The sequence below is a fragment of the Hylobates moloch genome, unplaced genomic scaffold, assembly GCF_009828535.3.
Source record: "Hylobates moloch isolate HMO894 unplaced genomic scaffold, HMol_V3 SCAFFOLD_10, whole genome shotgun sequence".
Lineage (NCBI taxonomy): Eukaryota > Metazoa > Chordata > Mammalia > Primates > Hylobatidae > Hylobates > Hylobates moloch.
Window position 1 is genome coordinate 3620712 of NW_026652285.1, and position 25553 is coordinate 3646264.

A 25553-nucleotide genomic window follows, 5' to 3' on the forward strand; every position below is an offset into this window, starting at 1 on the left:
TCAGAACGCAAAGTGGATGTGGCTTCACTGACCAGGCCCAAGCCCAAACTGGGCTTGTTGGGCACTTGGCTCCTAAGCTGTTGTTTTTATGGTGGACTTTCCCATCAGTTACATGCGGCTCTTTTTGCAGTAACTGCAGCCAAATTGGCTTAGTCACTGGGACCAACACTCTTTGTACCGTTGCCAGGGATTTGTTTTCTTGTTTAGCAGAAGGCTGTAGCCTGCAGTTACCAGGTTTGTCAGCTGAGTTGAGAGTGAGGCCATTACTTTTCTGAGGGCTGTTCTGAGAAGCTGCAGGTACCTCCCTGGAGAAAGAAGAGATCCTTTGGAACCTGGAGTGAGCAGATGAATGCTGAGGCCTGTGGCTGTAGCATGTGCCTAACTTCAGCTCTGTGTGGCCACTTGGCAACTAGCCAGTATGCATCTATTCCCAGGCAAATGGACCTGCTAAAAATAAGCAGGCAGCTATTTAATTCCAACAGATTCAAAATGACAGAGTGTCCTCCCCACCAACCCTAGGGCAGGGCTCTGCAGCATCCTTCTGGGAGGCTTTTCTCTGACTGCAGACGGGTCTGCCCTTAGTCCTGGGCCTGGGGGAGGAGCCAGCCTTTGATTAGCTTGTGAGTAGGAAGGCTTTGGGGACTACTGTGATACCACTTAAAGGTTGAGAAGTTCAGGTTTACAAAAACAAACACCTCAGGGCAAAGAGAGCAACTCCGAAGAGTCTGGCCCAGTGCGGGAAGGAAGATGTCAGAAGAGCCTTGTACGGCTGGAGGGGTGTGTGTCTGTATGAGAAGGTGGCACTATCTGGGCATTCAGGAAAGGCTGATGCATTTTATACCACCTCTTGTAGGCCTATCGGACCACGTAAATTTGGGCAAAATGGCATCTTACCAATGCCCAAGAAGTCTATTTGACTGAGGTGAGAGTGGCTCAGGGGTGAGGGACTGAGGGGCTAGCTGATTTTTTTTTTTTTGAGACGGAGTTTCGCTCTGTTGCCCAGGCTGGACTGCAGTGGTGCGATCTCAGCTCACTGCAAGCTCCGCCTCCCAGGTTCATGCCATTCTCCTGCCTCAGTCTCCCGAGTAGCTGGGACTACAGGTGCCCGCCACCACGCCCGACTAATTTTTTTTTGTATTTTTAGTAGAGACGGGGTTTCACTGTATTAGCCAGGATGGTCTTGATCTCCTGATCTCGTGATTTGCCCACCTTGGCCTCCCAAAGTGCTGGGATTACAGGCGTGAGCCACCACACCTAGCCTAGCTGACTTCTTGACTAGTGGGAAGTGGGGGCTGGTGGAGGGGCATCTGTGAGGTGTCTTCTGGCAATGGGTGCCCTTAGTGAGACCCAGCCAGGGCCTGCTGATCCCAGGGTCTCTTGGCTCTGTTCTTGTTGGAGGATGGTTCACATCTCTAAGCACAGTTCCCTGGTAGCAAGGAAAAAAACACATTTTCCACTCTGCTCTTTGGGGATCTGGTAATCTCTGTTCTCAAGTGCTGGTGGAGCGCTTCAAGCCAGGTAGTTCCTGTTCCTGGAAGCAATGGTGTGAGAAGGGCTTTATCTTGAGCCACTCACTGCATAGAAGCAGTGACACCTAGTTCCTGATTGCTCAGTCTTGGGTCTCTGGCTTTAGTCCAGAGTGCGGGCTGAAGGCTGGGGAGTGATGGGCACTGGGAATTTAGGTGGGACATCCTGGATTCTGTGGGTTGGGTGAAGTGGGTAGCAGTATTCAGTGCCTTCTAGGAAGCCTTCCCTGGCTTGGAAATGTTGTAGAAACCATGCTTCCCAGGCATCAATTCTTCAGTAGCTCCAGTGACTATAGGGGTGACTCTAGAGGTGGTAGTCTGAGGGCTTAGAGCCTCAGTCTCTGGGGAACAAGCTGGGCTGGGAGGGCTAATGGTGGTGTCCCGGTAAGCTACAGAGCAGCAGGCAGAGATGGGTGTTGTGGCCTGCAGTGGTGATTCTGTGCATTCTGTCTGAGGACTGAGAACAGGGCAGGTGAAGTGCAGGGAGCCTAGTGACAGAAGGCGCTGGGAACTGGGTATGGGTGGCCCAGGGTACAGGACCAAAGCCAGGGCAGAGGTGCGTGCTTTGAGTGTTGGGTCTCTACCTCACTCTAGTATAGCCCCCTTATGGGATCTTGGGAGGCTGGGTGTGGTGGTGTGGTGTGGGACCAGCAACTAACTGCTGGAGACAGGCAGGACCCCTTGGGATCAACTTTTAGTTCTAAAGGGGTGGGGCTTCTCCCAGCCATCTTGAGAGGTGGTTTGTGTTTTGAGCAGACAGCCAATTAGAGTCTGTGGCCTTGGGCCCTTGATATGTAAAATAAGGAGAACTGGCCCCCGGTGGGGTAGCTGTTAGAATTTTTTTCTTCCTCTCTACCCCATCCCATTTAATCTTTTTCCTGAGATCAGATAATTGCTGTGGGAGTCACAGCTATAAATCTGGGTGAAATGGGATTGCCTAGTTAATAAGGAATCACAATCTAAATATACTGACCTGGCCAGGTGTGGTGGCTCACACCTATAATCCCAGCAGTTTTTGAGGCCAAGGTGGGTGGATCACTTGAGGTCAGGAGTTCGAGACCAGCCTGGCCAACATGGTGTGAAACTCCATCTTTGCTAAAAAAAAAAACACACACACACACACACCCCCACACACACAAACATTAGCCAGGCATGGTGGCGTGTGCCTGTAATCCCAGCTACTTGGGAGGCTGAGGTGGGAGAATCACTTGAACCTAGGAGGTAGAGGTTGCTGTAAGCCGAGATCATGCCCCACTGCACTCCAGCTTGGGCCACAGAGCAAGACTGTCTTAAATAAATAAATAAGTAAACAAACAAACAAACAAACTGACCAGATGAAAACCTGGGTTTAGACTCCGCTCCTCTTCCTGCTGTCATGTGCCCTGTTGGGTAGGATTTGATCTCCTGACAGCAGGCCATGGGCACACTCCCCTATCCGTTGCAGCCTTTCCTCATAGCCACTTTCCCGTCTCAAACTGTCCTTACTCTCTTTTTTTTTTAAATTATTTTTTCCAGCCAGACCAACATGGAGAAACCCTGTCTCTACTAAAAATACAAAATTAGCTGGACATGGTGGCGCATGCCTGTAATGTCAGGTACTCAGGAGGCTGAGGCATAAGAATCACTTGAACCCAGGAGGCGGAGGTTGCAGTGAGCTGAGATCATGCCATTGCACTCCAGCCTGGCCAACGAGAGCAAAACTCCCATCTCAATAAATAAAATAAAATAAAATTATTTTTATTGGGCAGCCCCCAAACCAGAATAGGTTTAGGGAGACTTCCCTGTCTTTACTCTTTTATTTGAAAGACAATTGAACACAAAGCAAATACAAGGCAAATCTCCCATCATTACCACTTTTTTGGGTGTGGGCAGGTTGTTAGAGGACAGTGATTTTCTTTTTTCCCCCCAGGATGGGGTCTCACTCTGTTGCAAGTGCAGTGGCATGATCTCAGCTCACTGCAACCTCCGCCTCCCTGGCTCAAGTGATCCTCCTGCCTCAGCCTCTGGAGCAGCTGCAACTATACCACCTGGCTAATTTTTTTTTTTTTTTTTTCTTTTTTTAGAGACAGGGTTTCACATGTTGCCCAGGCTGGTCTCAAACTCCTGGCCTCAAGCGATTTGCCGCTCCACCACCACCCCCAACCCCAGCCTCCCAAAGTGCTGGGATTTTGGGTGTGAGCCACCACACCTGGCCTCAGAACAGTGATTCTCAAACTTGACTGCACATTGTAATCACCTTGGTTTAAAAAAAAAACCCTGCCACTGGGGTCTCACTCTAAGATTCTGATTTAATAGGGCTGGTGCTGCCTTGGCCTTGGGCTTTTAAAAGCTTATCAGATGATGCTAATGTGAAACCAAGTTGGAGAACAGTTGTGAAAGAAATTAAAAATCTCTCCTCCCAAAAGGAGGAAGTAGGACTCTTTATCTGTAGGTGAGAAATCCCAAGGAAATCTACTAAATGGTTAGAATTAGTGAGTTCAGCAAGTTTGCAGGATACAAGATCAGTGTGCAGAAACTTCCCCTCTCCTACAACTGAATGGCTTGTTGTGTGTCCTTCCCAGTTTTTCCATGGGATTATGTGAACATAGACATTCCATACACATGGCGGTCTGTACCTTCTTGTTTTACGTATCCAGGTGATTTTTTCCATGTCGGCACATGAGATCAACTTCTTTCTGTAACATCAGTATGTCCATGGATTCCATAATCTACCTAGCAGTGATTCCCCTGAAATGTTTGTTAATCCCAATTTTGTTTCAAATGATGCCTCAGCGGGCATTCTTCTATAGACCTCTGCCTATGCAGAGGTATGTGGGTTAAAAACATTTTGAAAAAAAAAATTTTTAAGGGACTAGTCTCACTATGTTGCCCAGGCTGGTGGCAACTCCTGGACTTCAGCGAGCCTCCTGTCTCTGCCTCTTCAAGTAGCTGGGATCACAGGTGCTTGGTTTTGTGGATTTTTCTTTGTTGTGGTTTTGTTTTTTGTTTTTTTCTTAATTTGAAGATGCCAAGTGTGGGATTTCAGAGTTGTAGGATGTGGTTATGAGCTTTTAAGAGCTATCATAAGGCTTTCCGGAAAGGTAGTACAGACTTCCCCTTTTCTTGGCTCATATAGTGCCTCTTCCCCACAGTTCTAGAATAATGGGTTCCAGATTTAACGTGGAAGAGAATTTAGGTACCCATCCCTTGGCTGTATGCTGTGAGCTTTTTTTTTTTTTGAGTCTCACTCTGTCACCCAGACTGGACTGCAGTGGCGCTATCTCAGCTCACTGCAACCTCTGCCTCCCGGGTTCAAGTGATTCTCCTGCTCAGCCTCCCGAGTAGCTGGGACTACAGGCTCCTGCCACAACGCCGGCTCTCTCTTTTTTTTTTTGTATTTTTAGTAGAAAAATCTTGATCTCCTGACCTCGTGATCCACCTGCCTCAGCCTCTGAAAGTGCTAGGATTATAGGCCTGAGCCACCGCACCCAGCCTCCTTGAGCTATTTTAACCTTTAAGATAGTAATACATTTGGCTGGGTGCCGTGGCCTGTCATCCCAGCATTTTGGGAGGCCGGCTGGCGGATCACCTGAGGTCTGGAGTTCCAGCCTAGCCAACATGGTGAAACCCCGTCTCTACCAAAAATACAAATATTAGCCAGGTGTGGTGGTAGGCGCCTGTAGACCCAGCTACTCTGGAGGCTAAGGCAGGAGAATTGCATGAACCTGGAGGCAGAGGTTGTAATGAGCCGAGATCACACCACTGCGCTCCAGCCTGGACAACAGCGAGATAAAAGGAAAACAATCTAGCAAGGTTCTGTGTTTGAATGTGAAGCAAAACGGTAGCACTAAATTTCCTCCCTGAGGAATTGATGTAAAGCCTTAGCCCTGGCCACTGCCTAGCCCTGCATTGTGCTTCAAATGCTATCATTGCTGCTGCTTCAAATATCAGCAAGAAAGTTTATCTTTAAAGATATAGGGACTTTCAAATGGAGGTGACCAGAAGGTCACTACCACTGCCCCCCACTTCATCACTTTAGGGGCAGAACACACCTCTTAGCATTCTTTCACAAACTGTAAGGTCCTTCTCAATCCCCTAGGGGTCTTGTTAAAATGCAGGTCTGAGGTGAGACTGGGATACTGCATTTCTAGCAAGGTCCTAGGCAATATTCAGGACTTCTGGTACATGGATCGCACTTCCAGAAGCAGAGTCCTAGAGTAGTGGTTCCCAGCCTTGGCTGGAAAGTAGAACCTCTCAGGGAACTTTTAAAAGTACTGATGTTCTGGTTCTGCCAGAAAACAATATAAGTCAAACCAATATGAGTTGTTAAAACATGTACATTTGTTATCTCTAAAAGAAAACAAACCCAAATAAGGTGTAATTCAGCTTGTCAGTTCAAGGACTTTTGGTTTTAAAAAGACATTACTTTGGCAGAGAGATTTAAAGTTTGCTGGCATAGGAAGCATTGAATGTAAGTGTCCTAGAATAAGCCCGTCATATACCTTTAATGAGTGTTAACTCTGCTTTGCAAAGAACTTTCTATATCTCAGCTAATCCTTATACCAACCATCCATTAAGAGATGTGTCCCCGTCTTACAGATGAGGAAAAATTGAGTTTTCTATCCCCTTTACATGTCTGTTACCTTCTTCCAGGCTCTTACCATTCCTCCTTGCTTAGACTTAACTGACTTAGGTTTCTAGGTTCCTTCTGCTCGATGTACTTCACTTTTCTTTTTTGAGATGGAGTCTTGATCTCGGCTCACTGCAACCTCCGCCCCCCGGGTTCAAGCAACTCTCCTGCCTCAGCCTCCTGAGTAGCTGGGATTACAGGCGCCTGCCACTATGCCCAGCTAATTTTTGCATTTTTAGTAGAGACAGGGTTTCACTGTGTTGCCCAGGCTAGTCTCGAACTTCTGGCCTTAGGTGATCTGCCCAGCTCTGCCTCCCAAAGTGCTGGAATTTCAGGCTTCAGGTGTGAGCCACTGCACCCAGCCTCGATGCACTTTTCATCCTGTTCCCAGAATTGCCTTCTAGAAACAATTTGATGTGTGTGCCTTGCAGAGCTATGCTGGTTCTCTATTGTCTGCAGGATAAAGTCCAGACTACGCAGTGGGGCCCTAGGACACCCTCACTGACGATGGTACAGATGCTCCTCAGCTTACAATGGAGTTACATCCTGGTAGACCCATTATAAGCTGAAAATAGCGTAAATCGAAAATAAATACATCTAATGCACCTAACCTACTGAACACCATAGTTTAGCCTAGCCTACTTTACACGAGCTGAGCACACTCACAGTAGTCTACAATTGGGCAAAATCACCTAGCAACATGGTCCACTCTGGAGTGCTCATTGTTCACCCTTGTGATAGAGTGGATAACTGGGAGCTAGCATCGCGAGAGAGTAGCGCATCACCTATCTCTAGTCCAGGAAAAGATCAGAATCCAAAATTGGAAGTATAGTTGCCACTGAATGGGTATTGTTTTCACAGCATTGTAAAGTTGAAAAATTCTCAGTTGAGCCTTGGAAGATCAGGGACCGCCTGTACTTGAATCTTCCAAGTCTGACCTGGACCTTCATGCTGCAGTTTGCTGTGTTGTTCCCTCACCCTGGAGCATCTCCTTAGCCATTTGGAATTTTATTCCTCGTTCATTCTCACCGTCTCTAATTGCTGAGTAACAAAGTTCCATTTCACTGACTCATGGGTAGATATGAGGGACCCATGTACATGTGGATTCCATGGGGGTTTGAAATGCTCCGATGCCACCCGATAGATAAAAATGTTCTGTGAGTTTAGAGAACGGAGCCACACTGAGCAGAGCTAGCCCCTTTGGGAAACATAGGGAGAAATTGGCATCATGAAGTGATGAAGAGAGGGATTTGGGTTAAAGAATAGAATGCCCGGTTTGTTTCAAGAAGGTGCGTGAGTTGGGGAGCATGGAAGGGAAGATGCCTCTTCCTGGCCACTGACCCCCAGTGGATCACACAGAGGGTAGACTGGTACGAGCTGAGAGATGTGCTCCTCTTGGAGGGCAGGGAAGGCAGAGGAGATGGCTCCGGCCCTACCCTGTTGACGGTCTTGCATGTGCGGTTGCCAGTATCCTCCTACCTGGCTCTGTAACATCCTTCCTCCCCGCTCTCCTGCTCTCCCCAGGTGTAATTACTTCAAGCCTCCAGGATGGCAATCCAGTTCCGTTCGCTCTTCCCCTTGGCATTGCCTGGGATGCTGGCACTCCTCGGCTGGTGGTGGTTTTTCTCTCGTAAAAAAGGCCATGTCAGCAGCCATGATGGGCAGGTGGAGGCTGGTGCTGTGCAGCTGAGGGCTGACCCTGCCATCAAGGAACCTCTCCCCGTGGAAGACGTCTGTACCGAAGTAGTGTCCACACTCCCCAGTGTCGCAGAGCTGCCGGAAAAGGAACTGTCCACCGTGAGCAAGCTGCCTGCAGAGCCCCCAGCATTGCTCCGGACACACCCACCTTGCCGAAGATCAGAGTCCTCGGGCGTTCTTCCTAACACCACAGACAGGAGATCGCGACCAGGAACACGCAGAGACGACAGTACAAAGCTGGAGCTAGCTCTGACAGGTGGCGAAGCCAAATCGATTCCTCTAGAGTGCCCCCTTTCATCTCCAAAGGGTGTACTCTTCCCCCACAAATCAGCTGAGGTGTGTAAGCAAGACTCCCCGTTCAGCAGGGTGCCAAGGAGGGTCCAGCCAGGCTACCCTGCAGTCCCCGCAGAGAAGTGTAGCTCTGGGGAGAGGGCAAGAGAGACAGGTGGGGCCGAAGGGACCGGTGATGCTGTGTTGAGGGAAAAGGTGCTTGAAGAAGCTCTATCGTCTCAGGAGCATGTCTTGGAATTGGAGAACAGCAAGGCCCCCAGCCTGGCCTCCTTAGACGGGGAAGAAGATAAGGGGAAGAGCAGCTCATCCCAGGTCGTGGGGCCGGTGCAGGAGGAAGAGTATGTAGCAGAGAAGTTGCCAGGTGGGTTCACTGAGTCGGCTCACACAGAGCTGGCAAAGGACGATGCAGCGCCAGCACCCCCAGTCACAGACGCCAAAGCCCAGGACAGAGGTGTCGAGGGAGAACTGGGCAATGAGGAGAGCTTGGATAGAAATGAGGAGAGCTTGGGTAGAAATGAGGAGAGCTTGGATAGAAATGAGGAGAGCTTGGATAGAAATGAGGAGAGCTTGGATAGAAATGAGGAGAGCTTGGATAGAAATGAGGAGATTGAGCAGGCTGCCTTCCAGATAATCTCCCAAGTGATCTCAGAAGCAACCGAACAGGTGCTGGCCACCACGGGGGGCAAGGTTGCAGGTCGTGTGTATCAGGCCAGTCAGCTCCAAGGGCAGAAGGAAGAGAGCTGTGTCCCAGTTCACCAGAAAACTATCCTGGGCCCAGACACTGCGGAGCCTGCCACAGCAGAGGCAGCTGCTGCCCCACCGGATGCTGCCCTCCCCTTGCCAGGCCTACCAGCAGAGGGCTCACCACCACCAAAGACCTACGTGAGCTGCCTGAACAGCCCTCTGTCCAGCCCCACCAAGGACAGTAAGCCAAAGATCTCTGCACACCACATCTCCCTGGCCCCCTGCCTGGCACCGACCACCCCCAGTGAAGAGTCGCCGGACCGGGCAGGCATCCTGGTGGAAGATGCCACCTGTGTCACCTGCATGTCAGACAGCAGCCAAAGTGTCCCTTTGGTGGCTTCCCCAGGACACTGCTCAGATTCTGTCAGCACTTCAGGGCTTGAAGACTCTTGCACAGAGACCAGCTCAAGCCCCAGGGACAAGGCCATCACCCCGCCACTGCCAGAAAGTACTGTGCCCTTCAGCAATGGGGTGCTGAAGGGGGAGTTGTCAGACTTGGGGGCTGAGGATGGATGGACCATGGATGCAGAAGCAGATCATTCAGGAGGTAGGAGGGTCTCGGGTTCATTTAGAGGATAGGGCGCTCCCAGTATTCCTTGGAGAAAGGCTGCCAGGCTGCCTCTCCCTTCTGCTTCTTGTGCAGCAAAGTCATGGTGCTCTTCAGCTGTTTATCCCAACCTGCAGAGAGCTGGACACAGCGTAGAGCTGGTGGGTAACTGAGGAGTTAGATTGCCCTGAAACCCCAAGTCATGGGAGCTGTAATTTGGTTCCTCAGCCGGTGACCTTCCCCTGTGAGCCCTTCCCAAGGAACTAGCGCCAAGTTGGGCTTGCTGATTAACATTAGTGTGCCTCTTTTTCTTTGTTCAAAAAAATTATTATTTTGGTGCAGATGGAGTCTTCCTGTGTTGCCCAGGCTGGTCTCGCACTCCTGGGCTCAAGTGATCCTTCCGCCTTCGGCCTCCCAGGTGCTGGGATTATAGGTGTGAGCCACCATGCCCAGCCCATTTTTTTTTTCTTTTTTAAACACTAACCTCTTTGTGTGTGCGTGTGTGTGTGTGTTTTAATGGAGAGGCCTCCTTAGCTTTACTTCCCTTGAGTGCCAGGTATGGGTGTGAGTGTTCTGAATGGTTTTTATTTCCTTTTAATCATGTGCTTGTTCCCGTGTCTTCACCTGCTTTCCTTCTCCAGAAGCTCTTACAGGGTAAGTGCCCAAAGAACGGCCACAGCTTTGAATACTTGTGGGAGGCTCGAGCTTCCTGAGTTGTCGCTGTCACCTTTGCAGAAAGCCTCAGCCATTTTCTTTCTGTGCAGTTGCAGCTCCACCCCCGGGAAAGCGGGGCACTTTGATAACGAGGTGTCCTGGGTTTTTCGAGTGCTGACCCCAGCGTAGACAGTTCAGACCGCTAACTTACAGGTCAGCAGCTCCTGACCCTGCTTCTGCAGCCACCCTGGGGTGTTTTCATTTATCTCATAGAGAGAGGCCACGAATATCCCCAGTGGCTCTCTGACTTGCTTGTCCTGGAGCCATTCCCTCCCATTTCAGCTCCAGGAAGATTGAGAATCTTTATTGGGAATTTTACCACTTTCAGCAACATCTAGTTTGTACCACACGCTACATTTAGTCACCTCCAAGATGCTGTTAAGACACTACTGTTTTCATGTACCTTGGACAGAAAAAAGTGCTGCCAGTCATGATTGTAGAAGGCAAGATACTATATGATGCATCCTAATCTCGGGATGTTTAAATGTTTCTTAAAATACTGCATCTTAAAATGGGTGATTTTTATTTTATTTATTTTTTAAGAATAAAGGAGTTTCCCTTTGCTTACTGCCCCTCAGCTGAATTAACAAGCCGCACAGTCTTGTCTGCCAACTCTAGATGGATAGTAGTAGCTACTCAGACCTGTTGAAGTCTTCTGAGTTTAGGCTTGAACCTAAGCTGTGGTGATGGGCAGGGAGGTTTAGGGATGGCGGGTGGAAATGAGATAATACTGTCCATGAGTATGTGGTGGGTGCCAAGCGCCAGGTTAGTGCCTCGCATGTACCCTCAAGTCAGCCCTGCTTTGTGTGTGAGGAAGTTGAAGCTGAGAGGGGACCAGGGACCACCCCACTGAGGGAGCTGGAAGCTGGCCTTTGAGTGCAGCCTGCTAGAGTCCTGGTGTGGTTCTGAGCCACTGCTGGGAGCCACTGGGATGGCAGGTGTTAGCCAGTCCCATTCTGTGGGACAGAGGCTGGACGCTGTGAGTGAGCAGAGCTCCCCGCCCCCTTCCCCAACCGCTGTCAGCCTGTTATGCTTCCAGCAGGCTAGCCAAGCAGTCTTCCCCCAGAAGGTGTGCTTCTCCCTGCATGAATCCTGTTCCAAGCGCCTAGTGTTAAGGGGGGAAGTCACTCTGAAGGTGATTCTTCCTTAGCTGGGAGCAGGATCTCTTGGGCCTTAGTTCTCTGCATCCAGTGTGTGGGTTACTTGGCAAAGGATTATACCCAGGGTTTGGAGAAACCACGTGGAAGGTAACCTAATTGGTAGACTCTCAGGAGTGATCCATTTCTGGTGATTGAGTCATCCATATTTAAGCCAGGACCACTTCTCTTGAGCTGATCTGGACCCGCTTTTTTGTGACGGTCCCTTTGGCACACTCTTGAGCGAGAGTGGAACAGCCCAGGTCGGGAGCAGAGCCTGTTCCCATTGGGTTTTCTTGGGCGTGAGCTTTGGCTCAGTCTTTTGACCAAGGGAGTATTTGAGCCAGAAGAGTGTTCAGAGTTGCACGAATCAGGCCTAAGCAAAGGGAAAGGAGACTCCCCTTTTTTAGTCCACATATGGCAGAGGAACGAGCGGGTCCCCGCTAGGTATAAGAATGGGGCCCTCAGGTAGGCCAGTGAGGACTTTGTCTAGCTCTGCTGGGCTGAAGGCCAGTACCTGTGACCCTGGGACTGGGCCCTGGGGACAGGAGACCGACCCTTGGTCTGAGGGGGTAGGATAGTTGGAAGGGTGTCAGGGTGTTTGCGCTCCATCGGTCTGGCTCTCAGGACCATGTGGAACTCAAGCATGTCTCCTCCCCCGCCCTGTGGGCTCCCCTTCCCTGGGCGCAGTCTGTCTCTTCCGAGTTCACCACTTGTGTCTCTGCTCCAGCAGCTGTGGCTGGGTGCGGCTGCCAATTAAGCAAGTGGGACTGTAAGTGACAGGCTAAAATTAGGTGTATCGACACCCCCAGTCCTCCTTTCATTGGGGTTGTTCTGAGCCTTCTAGACTGTAAGTTGACAGTCATCTGCCAAGCTTGAGGAGCGGGTGTGGGGCAGGGCCTCCTGGGAATGTGAGTTTGGGAAGTTCTTGGTTACTGGCTGCTCTGAGCTGGGGTCTGTGTGTGTGCGCGCCTGCTGCTTCCTCCCCTGCAGGTTCTGACAGGAACAGCATGGATTCCGTGGATAGCTGTTGCAGTCTCAAGAAGACTGAGAGCTTCCAAAATGCCCAGGCAGGCTCCAACCCTAAGAAGGTCGACCTCATCATCTGGGAGATCGAGGTGCCAAAGGTAGGGGCGGAGTCCCCCAGGCTGGTTCTGTGGTAAGCGCAAAGCTCCCTGGGGCCAGGGCCATTAGACCTCGGGGAGGGGGCCGGGAGAGGGACAGTAAACCAGAAGGAGCCCTGGGTCAGCCAAAGGCTGCAGGGAAAGGACACGCTACACTTTGCCAAGGCTCAGAGAGCTTCCTGCAATATGGAATTCCTCCAGCTGCCTCCAGGGGCATCTTATTCTTGTACTTCTCAAACTCGCAGGCCTGTGTGTCTCCCTTGGAGGTGGTTCTGGCATATTCTGGGGCTCAGATCTATTTGGAAAAAAAAACACCAAGGCCGTGGGGGCCAGCCAGAATCCCTTCACTGAGCTCTGCTCAAGTGCTCCAAAGTAAAGTGTATTTTATAATTGAGCAAAGCATAAATCCGTATTTTAGAGAACTTGAAAAGTATAGAAATATATGCAGAAAATAAAAATCAGATCTAATCCTACCCTTGAGAGTGACTGTGAAAGACTTTTATTTCCTTCTCATCTTGCACCCTGTGGTTTTTAAACAAAACTGAGATTATGTCGCTTTAATTAATACTTTAAATATTTAACAATTTAATTTTCGTGTGTTATTCTTTGAAAATGTAATTGTAACTGCATTATTCATTGTGTGGATGTCGGTTTACTTCATCAGTCCCCCATTCCTGAGTGCTTAAGTGGTTTCGAGCTTCTTGCTATTAGAACTTAACAACATATTAGCTTGATCTTGATGTTTATCTCTGGGGCTCAGAAATAATTTGTCAGACCGCATTCTCCCAGGGCTCTGGGCTCTGTGCTCAGGTGGAGACTTGGCTTGGTCTGAACTCTGGGTCAGAGTGGCTGTTTTGACCCTGGGTTGCAAGCTCTCTTGGTGGTTTCCTCCCTGGGGGGCCCTATTATCCGTCCTGCCTGCTTTTCCTTCAGCGGTTACAAAGGGCATGAAGAGAAAGGCTGTGCCTGAGGATGGACCATGTCCCCAGTAGCTCCTCCGGGAGGGGGTCGTTGGGGGTTGTGTGAGAGCCCATCTTACATAAGGGCTAAGTTTGGCTGCTTCTATCTACCTTGAACTCTGGCGCACTGGGCACTTCTGCATGCCTCCTGCTCTGCAGGCTTCAGCCTGCTGTCACTTAGCGGGAGCCCAGGGTTCTTAGACCTTCATTTTCAAATCGAGCCCCTTTATCTTTGGATCTGAGTAGACTTGAGGGAGAGGGGCACGAGAAATCGAGAAACCGTGTGCTGGCGAAACTTCTCAGCATGGGTTTTAGAGGAGAAGATGCTGCTGCCTGTGCAGCTTTCTGGGTCTGGGCCACATTGTTGGGATGAAATGGGAACTGCTTGGTCCTGGAGCCAGACTGCCTGGTTCAACTTCCTGGTTAGCAGCTGTGTGACCTTAAGGTAGTTCCTTAGCCTCTCTGGGCTTGTTTCCCCATCTACAGAATGGTGATAAAGTTATCTGTGTTTCACAGGTACTACAAGTAAATGTAAGTGCTTAGAATAGTCCTGGAAAACAAATGCTGACATAGTAACCGCTAATATATTTGAGCATGATCTTGTGTAAAACAGAAGTAGGTCTTTGGGTGTCCAGGGAATTGGTTTCCCGTTAACCCTCTCATTTCTTTTTGTCTTTCTGGAAGCACTTAGTCGGTCGGCTAATTGGCAAGCAGGGGCGCTATGTGAGTTTTCTGAAGCAAACATCTGGTGCCAAGATCTACATTTCAACCCTGCCTTACACCCAGAGCGTCCAGATCTGCCACATAGAAGGTCAGTAGCATCTGCTGCTTGTATTGCCTCTTACCTGAAATATTAAATAGAAGTGAATAGCATCTGAGTTTCAATTGCTATCTTTTTGGAATAGGAAACCCTGCTTCTCATCCCAGGGAGGGAAGCATTAGGTGTCTTCCCTGTAGCCTTTCCCCCATTTCAGGTGCCTGCAGGAGACTCAGGTCCCTCCCTACTCTGATCTTTGGCCAGGAGAAGTGTGGGTGCTTGGTTGGGCGGGGCCTGGGTCCTGGGTTCATCGTGCCCACCACGCCATAAAGCCTTCTCTCAAAGCAGAAGTGCCCTGTGTGCAATTCCCCTTTGGCGTTTTCCCAGCTGCCTGCCTCTTCCTGTTGCATTGGAAAGCATGGCTCATAATGGCAGAGGTATCATTTGAAAGGCTTAGGTGCCTGTCTTCCTAAAGCAGAGCTTAAGTGTTCTGGTACCTCAAAGACGCACTTGAACTCTATGCAAAGTCCGGCGGAGTGGGGTCTGTTGCTGTGTTTTTGTGAGTGTGTGTGTTACTTTCCTCTTACAGTGATTGTATGTCCTGCCCCCATCCACTATTTAGGCTCTCAACATCATGTAGACAAAGCGCTGAACTTGATTGGGAAGAAGTTCAAAGAGCTGAACCTCACCAATATCTACGCTCCCCCATTGCCTTCCCTGGCGCTGCCTTCTCTGCCGATGACATCCTGGGTGAGGGTGCTACTGGGTGATCCGGACTTCTTGCCTCTTTCCCCTAAACCTACCCCAAACAAGAAACTCCCCAGACCTCAGGCTAAGAAGGCCAAGTGCACATGGGTGCCTGTGCCCTCTCCTCTCTGGCCTCTACTGGTTGGTTCTGCTTTGGGACTGTGTTCTGGGGACAGGGCTTAGGTGGTGATAGCGCTGGCAGGAAACCAGAGGCCTCTTGGTCCACACGTGGGAGGACTACTTTCCCTGGCTCTGCCCCCTGGGCACCTTTTAAGTTTTCTAGGCATTTGCTTAGAAAGGATGGTGTAGTTCAACCAGGAGATGGGGTGTTTCCAGGGTTGCCATTCAACACCTGAGACCTGGGTGGGACTAGAATCATGGGTTTGTATGGCGCTTGTTCATTCTTCTGGTTGAGTCAGACCTTAGCAGTGGCCCTGGTGAAGGATCTCCTTCCCCTTCCCCCTCCCCAGGAGGTGCCTAAATTACAAAGAAGAATGAATACTCCCCACCAGGCCCGGAAGCCCAGTGACTCTTTGGAGGTTGCCCCAGGAGTTTGGCAGAGGGAAGAGCTGCTATCTCCAGGGCCCCTGTGTGCTGCTGACTGCAGGGTCTCTCAGGGCCGTCACCCATATCCTGCAGTGTGCCACTGGCCCTGGTTGGGTCTTATCTCACTGGGAGTAGAATTGCAGAATTCCGTGGGCCAAAGACTATTGACTACATTTTACACAGATGGACAGATGGGCTGACTGTAGCTCCAAGGAAATTGTCCTCCTTCGTGTTTTTTTTTTTTTTTTTTTTTTTTAAGGATGGTAGGCATTTCAGTTTTGTGTGTCTTCCCCTTTGCAAAGGCCCATGGGCTGGAGGGAAAGGATTGGGATATATTTTTCCTGTGGATATGTGAGAGTAGGCTGAATACCACTTTATGCTTTACTCCTGAATCAGGAGTTTTTTCCCAGGAGGTTTGCTCCTAGACTCACTCTCTCTCTCTTTTTTTTTTTTTTTTTTTTTTTTTTGAGACAGAGTCTCACTCTGTTGCCCAGTCTGGAGTGCAGTGGCATGATCTTGGCTCACTGCAGCCTCTGCCCACCAGGTTCAAGTGATTATCCTGCCCCAGCCTCCTGAGTAGCTGGGATTACAGATGTGCTCCACCATGCCCGGTTAATTTTTATGTTTTTAGTAGAGAGGGGATTTCACCATGTTTGCCAGGCTGGTCTTGAACTCCTGACCTCAGGAGGGTAAGCAGTAGGAGGGAGAGCAAATAGGAAGCAGACTCTGCTAGACCTTGACCATGGACCTGACCTGAGGCCACTGTTTGCTCTTGGGAAGGCAGCGTAGATGCTGTCAGACCATAGGCTCCTGGAGTCGTCTGCCAGTCCACAGGAGTTGGCTAAAGGGCCTGGGGGCCTGCCTACTGCTTATTTTCAGGAGTCTTGTTCTCAGCGGCCACCTCATTCCTGTGTTGCCCTCCCTGGGTCTTATAGATTCATCAACAGAAGTGGGAGGGAGGGCACCGCTGGTAGGTGGACCCTGCTCAGGCCTGTGCAAGGCCCAGCATTACCTCCGCAGTTGCTTCTTGGTTGCCCAGTACCTGTGGGACCCTCCCTGCCTGGTGCTGAGGTGAGACTGCCCCTAATGGCTGCTCGTGGTATTGCAGGACAACAGCCACAGGGTTGTCGAACACTTTCTGTTGTTAAAGCAGTCCTTCAACCTCTGCCTTCTGGGTGCCATGTTGTCTTGAGTTGCCCTTTTCAAAGATATGCCAGCCCAGAGACTTGCCCTTGGGTCTCGGGACTTATTCAAAGATGAGATAAGAAGGATTGTTTCAGTGGCCGCTCCCCCTTCCCCTCTACAGCTCATGCTGCCTGATGGCATCACCGTGGAGGTCATTGTGGTCAACCAGGTCAATGCTGGGCACCTGTTCGTGCAGCAGCACACACACCCTACCTTCCACGCACTGCGCAGCCTCGACCAGCAGATGTACCTGTGTTACTCTCAGCCTGGAATCCCCACCTTGCCCACCCCGGTGGAAAGTAAGCAGTGCCCTGAGGGGTCGGGAAGGGGGACCCCTGGGGTTGCCTGTTCTGCCCTGGATCCTGATCAGGAGGAGGCTGTTCTGCGATCCTTCATGGAAGCAGCATCCTTCAATTCTTGCCATTGTTATGGAGCTGGGGTGGGTTTCCTGGCGAGGCGGAGCTGGGGTTTCCACTGGCTGGCAGAGTAATGGGTGTTGGAGTAGAGTTTTGACACACGGATTCAGATCCCAGCTCTGCCACTAATTTTTTTTTTTAAATTTTTTCTTTTTTTTCTCTCAAAGCCAGTGTCATAGTGTCTGCCACCTATTTATTATCTGTTAAAGGGGGTGACACCCACTTGTCCCAGGAATTAGTGTTGAATACTGTATGTGTTACATGTAAAGCACTTGATGCATATAATGGTTACCATAAAAAAAATTCCCCAAGTCCAACAAGCCTGTGCAGTGTGTTGGGTCATCTCCATTTAACAGATGAGAAAACTGAGCCTCAAGTGACTTGCCCAAGTGAGCAGGATCTGGGGTCTGAGCCCAGCCTTTGTCATTATTGTCTTTGTTGTCCTTATCAGAGAGGATCAAATGTCAGAACATCACCCATTCCTCACCAGGGGATGGCGGTGTCACTCAGTGCAGTAGAAAACCTTCTGAAGTGATCTGTAGCCTTTTGTGTGTATTTTTTCCTTTTGGAAGGATAAGGACTTAGTTTTCATCAGCTTCTCTAAAGTTGCCTTAACCCAGCAGTAAAGACTGAACCGGAGTCTGAGGGGTAACTGCCAGGGGTTCTCTCTAAGGGTCAGGACCCAGCACAGTCAGCCTCATGTCACAGGTCCTCATCCTGGCCAGCGTGGGCAGCTGTCGGGGTGCTGCTGGGAACCTTTACCTCCTGGTCTCATCTGCATCTGACCCACAGTGGATTAGTGACCCCTTGATCCTGGGTGGCTGCCCAGGTGCTGTCAGCACCTTCCAGAGGCAAAGGCTAGAAGAAGGGGGTTTAGGCCCAGGAGGCCCCTTCTGGTCAAGCTCTCCATCTGAGTTGTGGGCTGGAGCACACCCTAGGTACGAGGATGCTGAGATCTGCTGCACTTGATTTCTTCAAGGACTTTCTTTTAAATGTGAGGCTGGCCCTGGCCCCCATTCCCTGAGTGCTATATTTACTTGGTTTATTCCTATTCATCTGTGTCCCTCTTGGGTCCCAGTACGTTTTGGAGTAATGGATCTAGACTGAATGCTTTTCAGTCCGGATGGCCTCGGGGGCGGCACACTTGCTAGGCTGAACTTCTCACATCCAGGTTCTTCCCTCGGCTGGTCTTGGGCTTGGGGGAGGCTTTGCTTGGGGCCGGTTGCTGTTCCTGTCCCCTGCATCGTGGAGGTGCAGGGAGGTAACACAGGGAGGTGGGTAGTGGCCAGGTGGCCCTTGGTGCCCTGCCCTGGCCCAGGCGTTCCACACACTCTGCTCCCTACCCTGCAGTAACGGTCATCTGTGCCGCCCCTGGTGCGGACGGGGCCTGGTGGCGAGCCCAAGTGGTTGCCTCCTATGAGGAGACCAACGAAGTGGAGATTCGATACGTGGACTACGGCGGATATAAGAGGGTGAAAGTAGACGTACTCCGGCAAATCAGGTGAGCGGAGATGCCTCAGACAGGCCTACGCCCTGCTTGTTCTGGGATGTGTGGTCTCTGCGTGGCTGGCCCAGTTGTGCCAGGGCTTGGGTGAGGGTTAATTCTTCCCTCCTGCTGCCTACTGTGTTTTAGCAGAGTGTGATAGAAACAAACTCGATTACTCGCTTAGCCAAACTGGGCTAGAAGGCCTGTCTTGTGGAAGAATCCCCAGCATCATCCTTCAGAAGTGAAGCTGGGCCAGGCGTGGTGGCCTGCTGCAAATCCCAACGCTTTGGGAGGGTCACTTGAGTGTAGGAGTTCAAGACCAGACCGGGCAGTATAGCGATACCTCATCTCTACAACAACAACAAAAAAGGAAAAAAGTGAAGCGGGCTCCTTCTTAGGAATGTGCCTTAGGAAGTCCCTCTGAGGTCAGGCTTGCAGCAGGGTCGGCTGGCTGTGTTTGGGTGTGCCGTGAGCCGTGGCCTGCTGCAAAGTACGGACCCTCTGCTTTGCTGCATCCCAGGTTATGGGCGTCACTGTACAAAGATGAATACTGGCTTGGAGTGGAGTCAGCCTTCATGTCCACGTTAAACTTGTTCCTTTCTTGTCTTCCCAGGTCTGACTTTGTCACCCTGCCGTTTCAGGGAGCAGAAGTCCTTCTGGACAGTGTGATGCCCCTGTCAGGTAACAGCTGGGGCCTCTGGCTTGGGGGATTGTTGGGGACAGTCGTTGAGAGTAGGTCTTTCTCAGAGCCTCCATTCTCACCTGGAGGATTTATGCTAACATAAGTTGCTACCATTTAAGAGTTTCTGATTGAATAGGTCTGGGCTTAGGCCCAGGAACTTACATTGCTATCAAGTTCCCAGGTGAGACCAGTGCTGCTGATCCTTTGAGATCCACTGCTCTAGACTGTACTCAGACCTCAGGCATCAAGGGGCTTCCAACAAAGGCACTTTCCAGATTATAGTCCAGACCCAGAGTCTTAGCCCTGGTGGTTGAGGGTATGCTGGTCACTGATACTGCTCAGCTAGGCCATAGCTCCATAGGGCACAGTGGGGACACCCTACCTGGTGTCTTAGACTGTGAAAGCGTTATCAGAGGGAAGAGGACTGGCAGAATCTTCGGTAAATTACTTAGCCTCAATTTTCACCCCACAACATGGGAGTGGTACCTGTCTTTGATGCTGGCTGTGAGAATTACATAAACCTAAGATCTGGTGTGTAGAGGGTGGCGAAATGGCAGCTGTTTATGGCTAGGAATTTTATATTTGTAGGTGATAGTTCATCCCATCCCACTCCCTCCCCAGGTTTGCCCCTTCTGATCTTCTTCTTGCTTGTCTTAAGCGATTGCATGCGTTAGAAATACTGCAGTCTAGCTGGAGTCGGCTCAGAGGGAGCACTGGGGCAAGATCTTTGTTTGGCTTCTTTTATTGCTGTTGCCCCTCCTTCCTCTCCGATTCTGTCCATCTAAGTGATCTGTCCAGACCCAGCTGAAACTCTTTTTCCTTCGTAAGATTTTCCCAGATCTTCCTTGGTAAACCCCTGTCTCTCCCATCCTTGCCACTGCTTGCTTTGGGTGTGTTGTTCTATGGAACTTTTATAATCCAGCAAAGCTGAATGCTGCCGCAGCGCCTTGCCCACTCTGAATGGCTGGCCTTATTGGGCTGTGTGGCCAACTGCCTGGGTTTGATTCCCACCTTCACCACTTGGGAGCTGGTTGACCTTCAGGAATCCACCTTTGCCTCAGTGTTCTCTCCTGTAAAGTGGGCATAGCACTTGGTGTTACTAATTTGGTGGAAGAACACATACTATACGCTGTGCACTGCCAGCACCCGAGTTGGTGGGGGTGGTGGTGGTGCTGCTGCTGCTGGTATTGGTGGTGGTGGTAGTGGTGAAGGCAAGAGTTTCTGTCCGTCTGTTGTCTGTGCTCCAGTGGGCAACATGCAGCAGGGGCCTGAGTTTATCCACTGGGAGTCGTATGGAGGCCTAGGCTCTGTCTCTGACCTGGGTGGATCTCCCCAGTGCAGTTCTCAAGTCCCACAGCATCTGAAGCATTCTACTTGGAATGCACCTGAAACTTGTGTGCATGACAAGGGTGCCTTGCCTCAGTGAGAGCCTAAATGCCACTTTTCCTTTTCCTCCTGAAGACGATGACCAGTTTTCACCTGAAGCAGATGCCGCCATGAGCGAGATGACAGGGAATACAGCACTGCTTGCTCAGGTGTGTGGTTTGCAGGGGTGGGGGAGGCAGGCTGGCTGGGTTCTTGGGAACTGACCTTTCAATCCCTTCTTTCCTGTGGCTTGGCCCTGGATTGACCAGCAGTATTTAAGGAAAGGTGCATGAAGTAGCTAATACTTGATATTAGTCTGTTCTCACATTGCTATAAAGAAATACGCAGGACTGAATAATCTGTAAAGGAAAGAGGTGTAATTGACTCATAATTCTGCGGGCCTGGGGAGACCTCAGGAAACCTACAATCATGGCAGAAAGGGAAGAGGCACCTCTTCCATGATGGGCAGGCAAGAGACAGTATGTGAAGGAGGACCTGTCAGATGCTTATAAAACCATCAGATCTCATGAGAACTCACTATGACGAGAACAGCATGGGCACACTGCCTCATGATCCAGTCACCTCCCACCAGGTCTCTCCCTCGACACATGGGGATTATGGAGATTACAATTCAAGATGATATTTGAGTGGGGACACAAAACCTAACCATATTATACTTTCCACCCCCCCTTCTTCAGGTAACAAGTTACAGTCCAACTGGTCTTCCTCTGATTCAGCTGTGGAGTGTGGTTGGAGATGAAGTAAGTTCCGCCCTTCTTTTCCTTCTGTGTTGGTGGCCAGAAGTAATGGATTGATTAGGAGGTAGTCCTGGGATTTGTTTCCTCTTGAGTTAATCAGATGATATAACTGTAGACAAGCACCTCCTAGGGGACACTTTGGATGTCCTGATTGGCAATGGTGATGTCAGTGTCCTCTAGTGGGTAGAGGCCAGGGATGCCACTAAACATCCCATAGTATTCAGGACAGCACCCCACAGCAAAGAATTATCCAACCCCAAATGTCAATAGCGCCAAGGTGGAGAAACCCTGTGCGAGACTTTCTGGGACCTTCTGTCTGTTGGGTTTTTCTGTCCTCCATCTTATGATGTGAAAGCTTAGATTTCTTGAGCATATTAAAAAGCCTATCCTGGCCAGGTACAGTGGCTCACCCCGTAATCCCAGCACTTTGGGAGGCCGAGACAGGCAGATCACTTGAGGTCAAGAGTTTGAGACCAGCCTGGCCAACATGGTGAAACCCCCATCTCTACTAAAAATGCAAAAATCTGCTGGGTGTGGTGATGCACACCTGTGATCCCAGCTGCTTGGGAGGCTGAGGCAGGAGAATCACTTGAACCTGGGAGACGGAGGTTGCAGTGAACCAACATTGTGCCACTGCACTCCAGTCTTGGGTGACAGAGCAAGACGCTGTCTCAAAAAAACAAAAACAAAAAAAACCTATCCTTATGCCACAGCAGCCAACAGAACACTTAAATAAATGTTCCTGTTGGCTAGAGCATAAGCCATGTCCCCCACCCTGTTACTCTTTTTTTTTTTGAGACAGAGTCTTGCTCTTATTGTCCAGGCGGGAGTGCAGTGGCGTGATCTTGGCTCACTGTAACCTCTACCTCTGGCGTTCAAGCGATTCTGCCTCAGCCTCAGTAACTGGGATTACAGGTGCCTGCCACCACACCTGGCTAATTTTTGTATGTTTAGTAGAGACGGGGTTTCACCATGTTGGCCAGGCTGGTCTCGAACTCCTGACCTCAGGTGATCCACCTGCCTCAGCCTCCCAAAATGCTAGGATTACAGGCATGAGCCACCGCGTCTGGCCTACACTGTTACTCTCATACATCTGTTGCCTGCAGTGGCAACCAGGGAGGGGAGAACTCGTATTGGCTTGGGAGATGGCCCCAAGGTGCCATGGACAAAGCTTTAAGGGAACTTTCTTTTCTAGGTGGTGTTGATAAACCGGTCCCTGGTGGAGCGAGGCCTTGCCCAGTGGGTAGACAGCTACTACGCAAGCCTTTGACCCCCATGCTGCTTCCTGAGAGTCTTTTTTTGCACTTTTGAAATTGGGCTTGGCACTCAAGTCAAAGATTAACATCAGAATAACAAACATTGTCCTCTCCAGAAAGTCCTTTCTTCCTCCATACTGTAGTCCTATTGAGAAGAAGAGAAGACGTTTCGTCTCTGAGAAAAAAGGATGAAGCTATGGGTTCTCTTCTCAAAGCCAAAGGATAGTGTTTAACAAGCCAGCTGGCTTATCCTGGTTCTCAGCTGTTTAAAAAAAAAGGAATAGAAACAGTCTCAACCAGATTGTCCTATTCCCCCCCGTTCCATTCCCCTCTTCTTCATTCTGTCCCCTCCCCCGGCAAAAACCAAACAAACTGGCAGACAGGCCAGGGATGTATGTTGCTTGCTTGAGAGGGTTTCTTTTACTTCAAAATCTTTCTTCAGGGAGCAAGACATGAACTGGCTAATTGGTATCCACTAGTTGTACAGCTTACATAAATGAATTGATGATATTTAACCAGTTTTTATAAACTCCATTTAGGTCTCTAAACACAGACTTTTTAAATTGTAACTGTAAATATGAAAGGGTCATCACACCTGACCTTGGTCAGTGGGGAGGGGAACTGGTATCCTGCCAAGCCTGGTTGTAATTTGTAACCATTTTCTATTTGTGCAAACTCTGTAAATATGTGTTTAAACAAATGTAATATTTTGTACAAGATACACTGGAGAACAAAGGGAACTCAAGATTTTTCCAGCCACATGTTACCTGTAAGTAGAAGTAAACTCTGCAGTGCAGCTTCCGCTCTTGGCCCCTCTGGCCAGGGTCCCTGTGGCTTCCTGCACAGGATGGGTGACTATATGGTAGAGACTGTGATCTGGGAACTTTTTGCTGTACAAATCTGTTTAAAAAAAAATAGTAACTCCTTGAATTAACTTGCAGTGGTGTGTTTGATTCTTTTTTAGACTGGCTTCAGCATTGTGCAGTTTAAAAATAAGTAACTTAAGTAACTTACATAAATCCTCCATTGTATGAACTATAGCTTTGAGTCCATTTTTTTCCAGTGGTGAAAAATTGGCGGGGGTGGAGAGTGAAGAGGGGGGCGGTGAGTGTGGCGAGCTGGATCACAGGCCCCACACAACTGCCTCTACAGGAGACCCGTGGTTTTTTTGAAGACAATTTGGCCAGAAATTTCTATCTGGCCTTTTCCTCTCTCTCCTTGTCCCACCAGGTGGGTAGCCAAGCGTCCTCCGACTTCCTTGACTGCGTATTAACTAGCCAGACTCAGTTTAAAGCACTGGCTTCCAAAACGCGTTGTGCCTTCTTTGGTTGTCATTCTTAATAGACTCGTGAAGTTATTTAATTTACTGTAGTGATGAGAATGACGTAAAAAATACATGTAAGTTATGGGAAGAGATACTGCCTCAATTTAATAGCCCCTGCTCTTAAAGCAGGCTCTGGCCACTGCGGCCCAGGCCTACCCCAGTGCCCCGCCCCTCTATGTTTGAGGCCTCTGGCTGCAGGGCTGTTGAGCTTGAGCTCTAGTTTTTAGAGAGCTGACGTAGCCTGAGGGTCATTCTGATGGGAGATATCCTCCCACCGCAAACCCACTCCTGGGAGCTCCTCCCAGTTCCAACCCAGCTGGCTTGTTCTCCTTTCCGTCTCTCTGTCCTGGCTGAAGGCTGCAGCCCCATGAGCCTGAGCTGTGGCCATTGTCAGGTGCCCGTCTTCCCCTCCATCCAGGTTCTCACCTGTATGGTTAACAGCCTCTGCTTCCCTCATCTGTAAGATGAGATAACCTCATAAGGCAATTTCATCATGGAAATGCCCTCTGCTTCTACAGGGCTTGGTCCCAAGGAGCTCCCCTGCAGTTCCTTGGTCACTGTTGGCTTTAAGTCCTGGCAGGAATTGGGTGTGACTTTGGCCAAGCCACCATACACCCAGGTCTAAGCTTTTCCTTTATAATCCAGCATTGCTGGAACATGAAAAGGTCTATGGAAGCCTTCTGACTAACTTAGGGAATGCTCAGAGCCTGGGATGCAGATTTAGCTTTTATCTCCAGGGAACCATTGAGGGGTGTCAAACATTAAAACGTGATTCTGGTGCAGGGAGAGGGGTGGGTGAGGTGGAGGTGTATACACGAGAAAAAAGGGATTCCTCTGGGATGGAGCCCGGGACAGATAAGATGTGATGAAGTCAGGATCCTCAGATAAAGCCCCCTGGGCTTTGATGAGCGGAGTGGGCTGCTTCCCGGGACTCCCACGCCTTAGAGTCCTACCCTGCAAGGGTGCCTCCATTAAACTCGGTTTGGAATGACGGAGGAAGAGCAAGTTGGAGGCTGGTGAGGGACTTGTACTCCTCGAATAAATGCTTCTCAGATTGTTAGGCGCCTTTGATTAATTTCCAGAGTTCTGAAAAACTTGACTTAACTATTTTGCCAGAAATCTCGTTGTTCTCAAGGAGGAGCGGATTTATGAAGGTCCTTCATCCCTCCGCAAGTCAGCTGCCTGGGCAAGTGCATTTGAGATGTCCTCTTTTAATTACCTGTGGGGCATCCAGGGGATGTCTTGGTGTGAATTGGAAACTCACGGGAGAAGCCAGTGCTGGCGAGAGATCTGGTAATCTGCCGGGGGTGTAGGGGAGAGGGGTGGAATGCTGGACGCAGGAGGCTAGAGCTTCCACCCTGTTCTCACTGCAGGCGTTGGTGTCTAGGTACTGCCCCTCTGGTCTCTGGGGCATCACCATGGAGGCTGGGTTTTAGGGTTACTGCTATACCTTGTACAACTTCAGGTATGCCACTTGTAGACATCAACATCTGTCAGACGATAACTAATGTCAGTTCTAAGATAAAATGAGAGTTGTAGCTAGAGTTAGGGAGTGCTTACTGTTTGTCAGGCGCTGTCTCTTACAGGTAACACTGAGTCCTTGACACAACCCAGGGAGGCAGGGACTCCGTGGTTGAGCAGACCCAAAGAGATAGAAGATGGTGATTTTGGAAAGTGGTTTGT

At 49.9% G+C, this 25553-nt stretch overlaps 1 protein-coding gene across 3 annotated transcripts in view; it reads left to right on the forward strand.

The window, feature by feature from the left end:
- AKAP1 (A-kinase anchoring protein 1) overlaps window positions 1–23581 on the forward strand; it is a 36122-nt gene extending 12541 nt beyond the window's left edge. For 2 of the 3 annotated variants that reach the window (XM_058445365.1, XM_058445364.1), the window contains exons 2-11: window positions 7660–9415; window positions 12259–12392; window positions 14033–14159; window positions 14695–14855; window positions 16705–16882; window positions 18350–18500; window positions 19099–19166; window positions 20629–20702; window positions 21231–21293; window positions 22486–23581. In XM_058445365.1, the coding sequence (XP_058301348.1) occupies window positions 7684–9415; window positions 12259–12392; window positions 14033–14159; window positions 14695–14855; window positions 16705–16882; window positions 18350–18500; window positions 19099–19166; window positions 20629–20702; window positions 21231–21293; window positions 22486–22560 (2763 nt within the window). In that variant the 5' untranslated portion in view covers window positions 7660–7683 and the 3' untranslated portion in view covers window positions 22561–23581. The remainder of the gene's footprint in view (window positions 1–7659; window positions 9416–12258; window positions 12393–14032; window positions 14160–14694; window positions 14856–16704; window positions 16883–18349; window positions 18501–19098; window positions 19167–20628; window positions 20703–21230; window positions 21294–22485) is intronic. The other variant, XM_032162822.2, reaches the window with a different exon arrangement.
- The last annotated feature ends 1972 nt before the right edge of the window (window positions 23582–25553 follow it).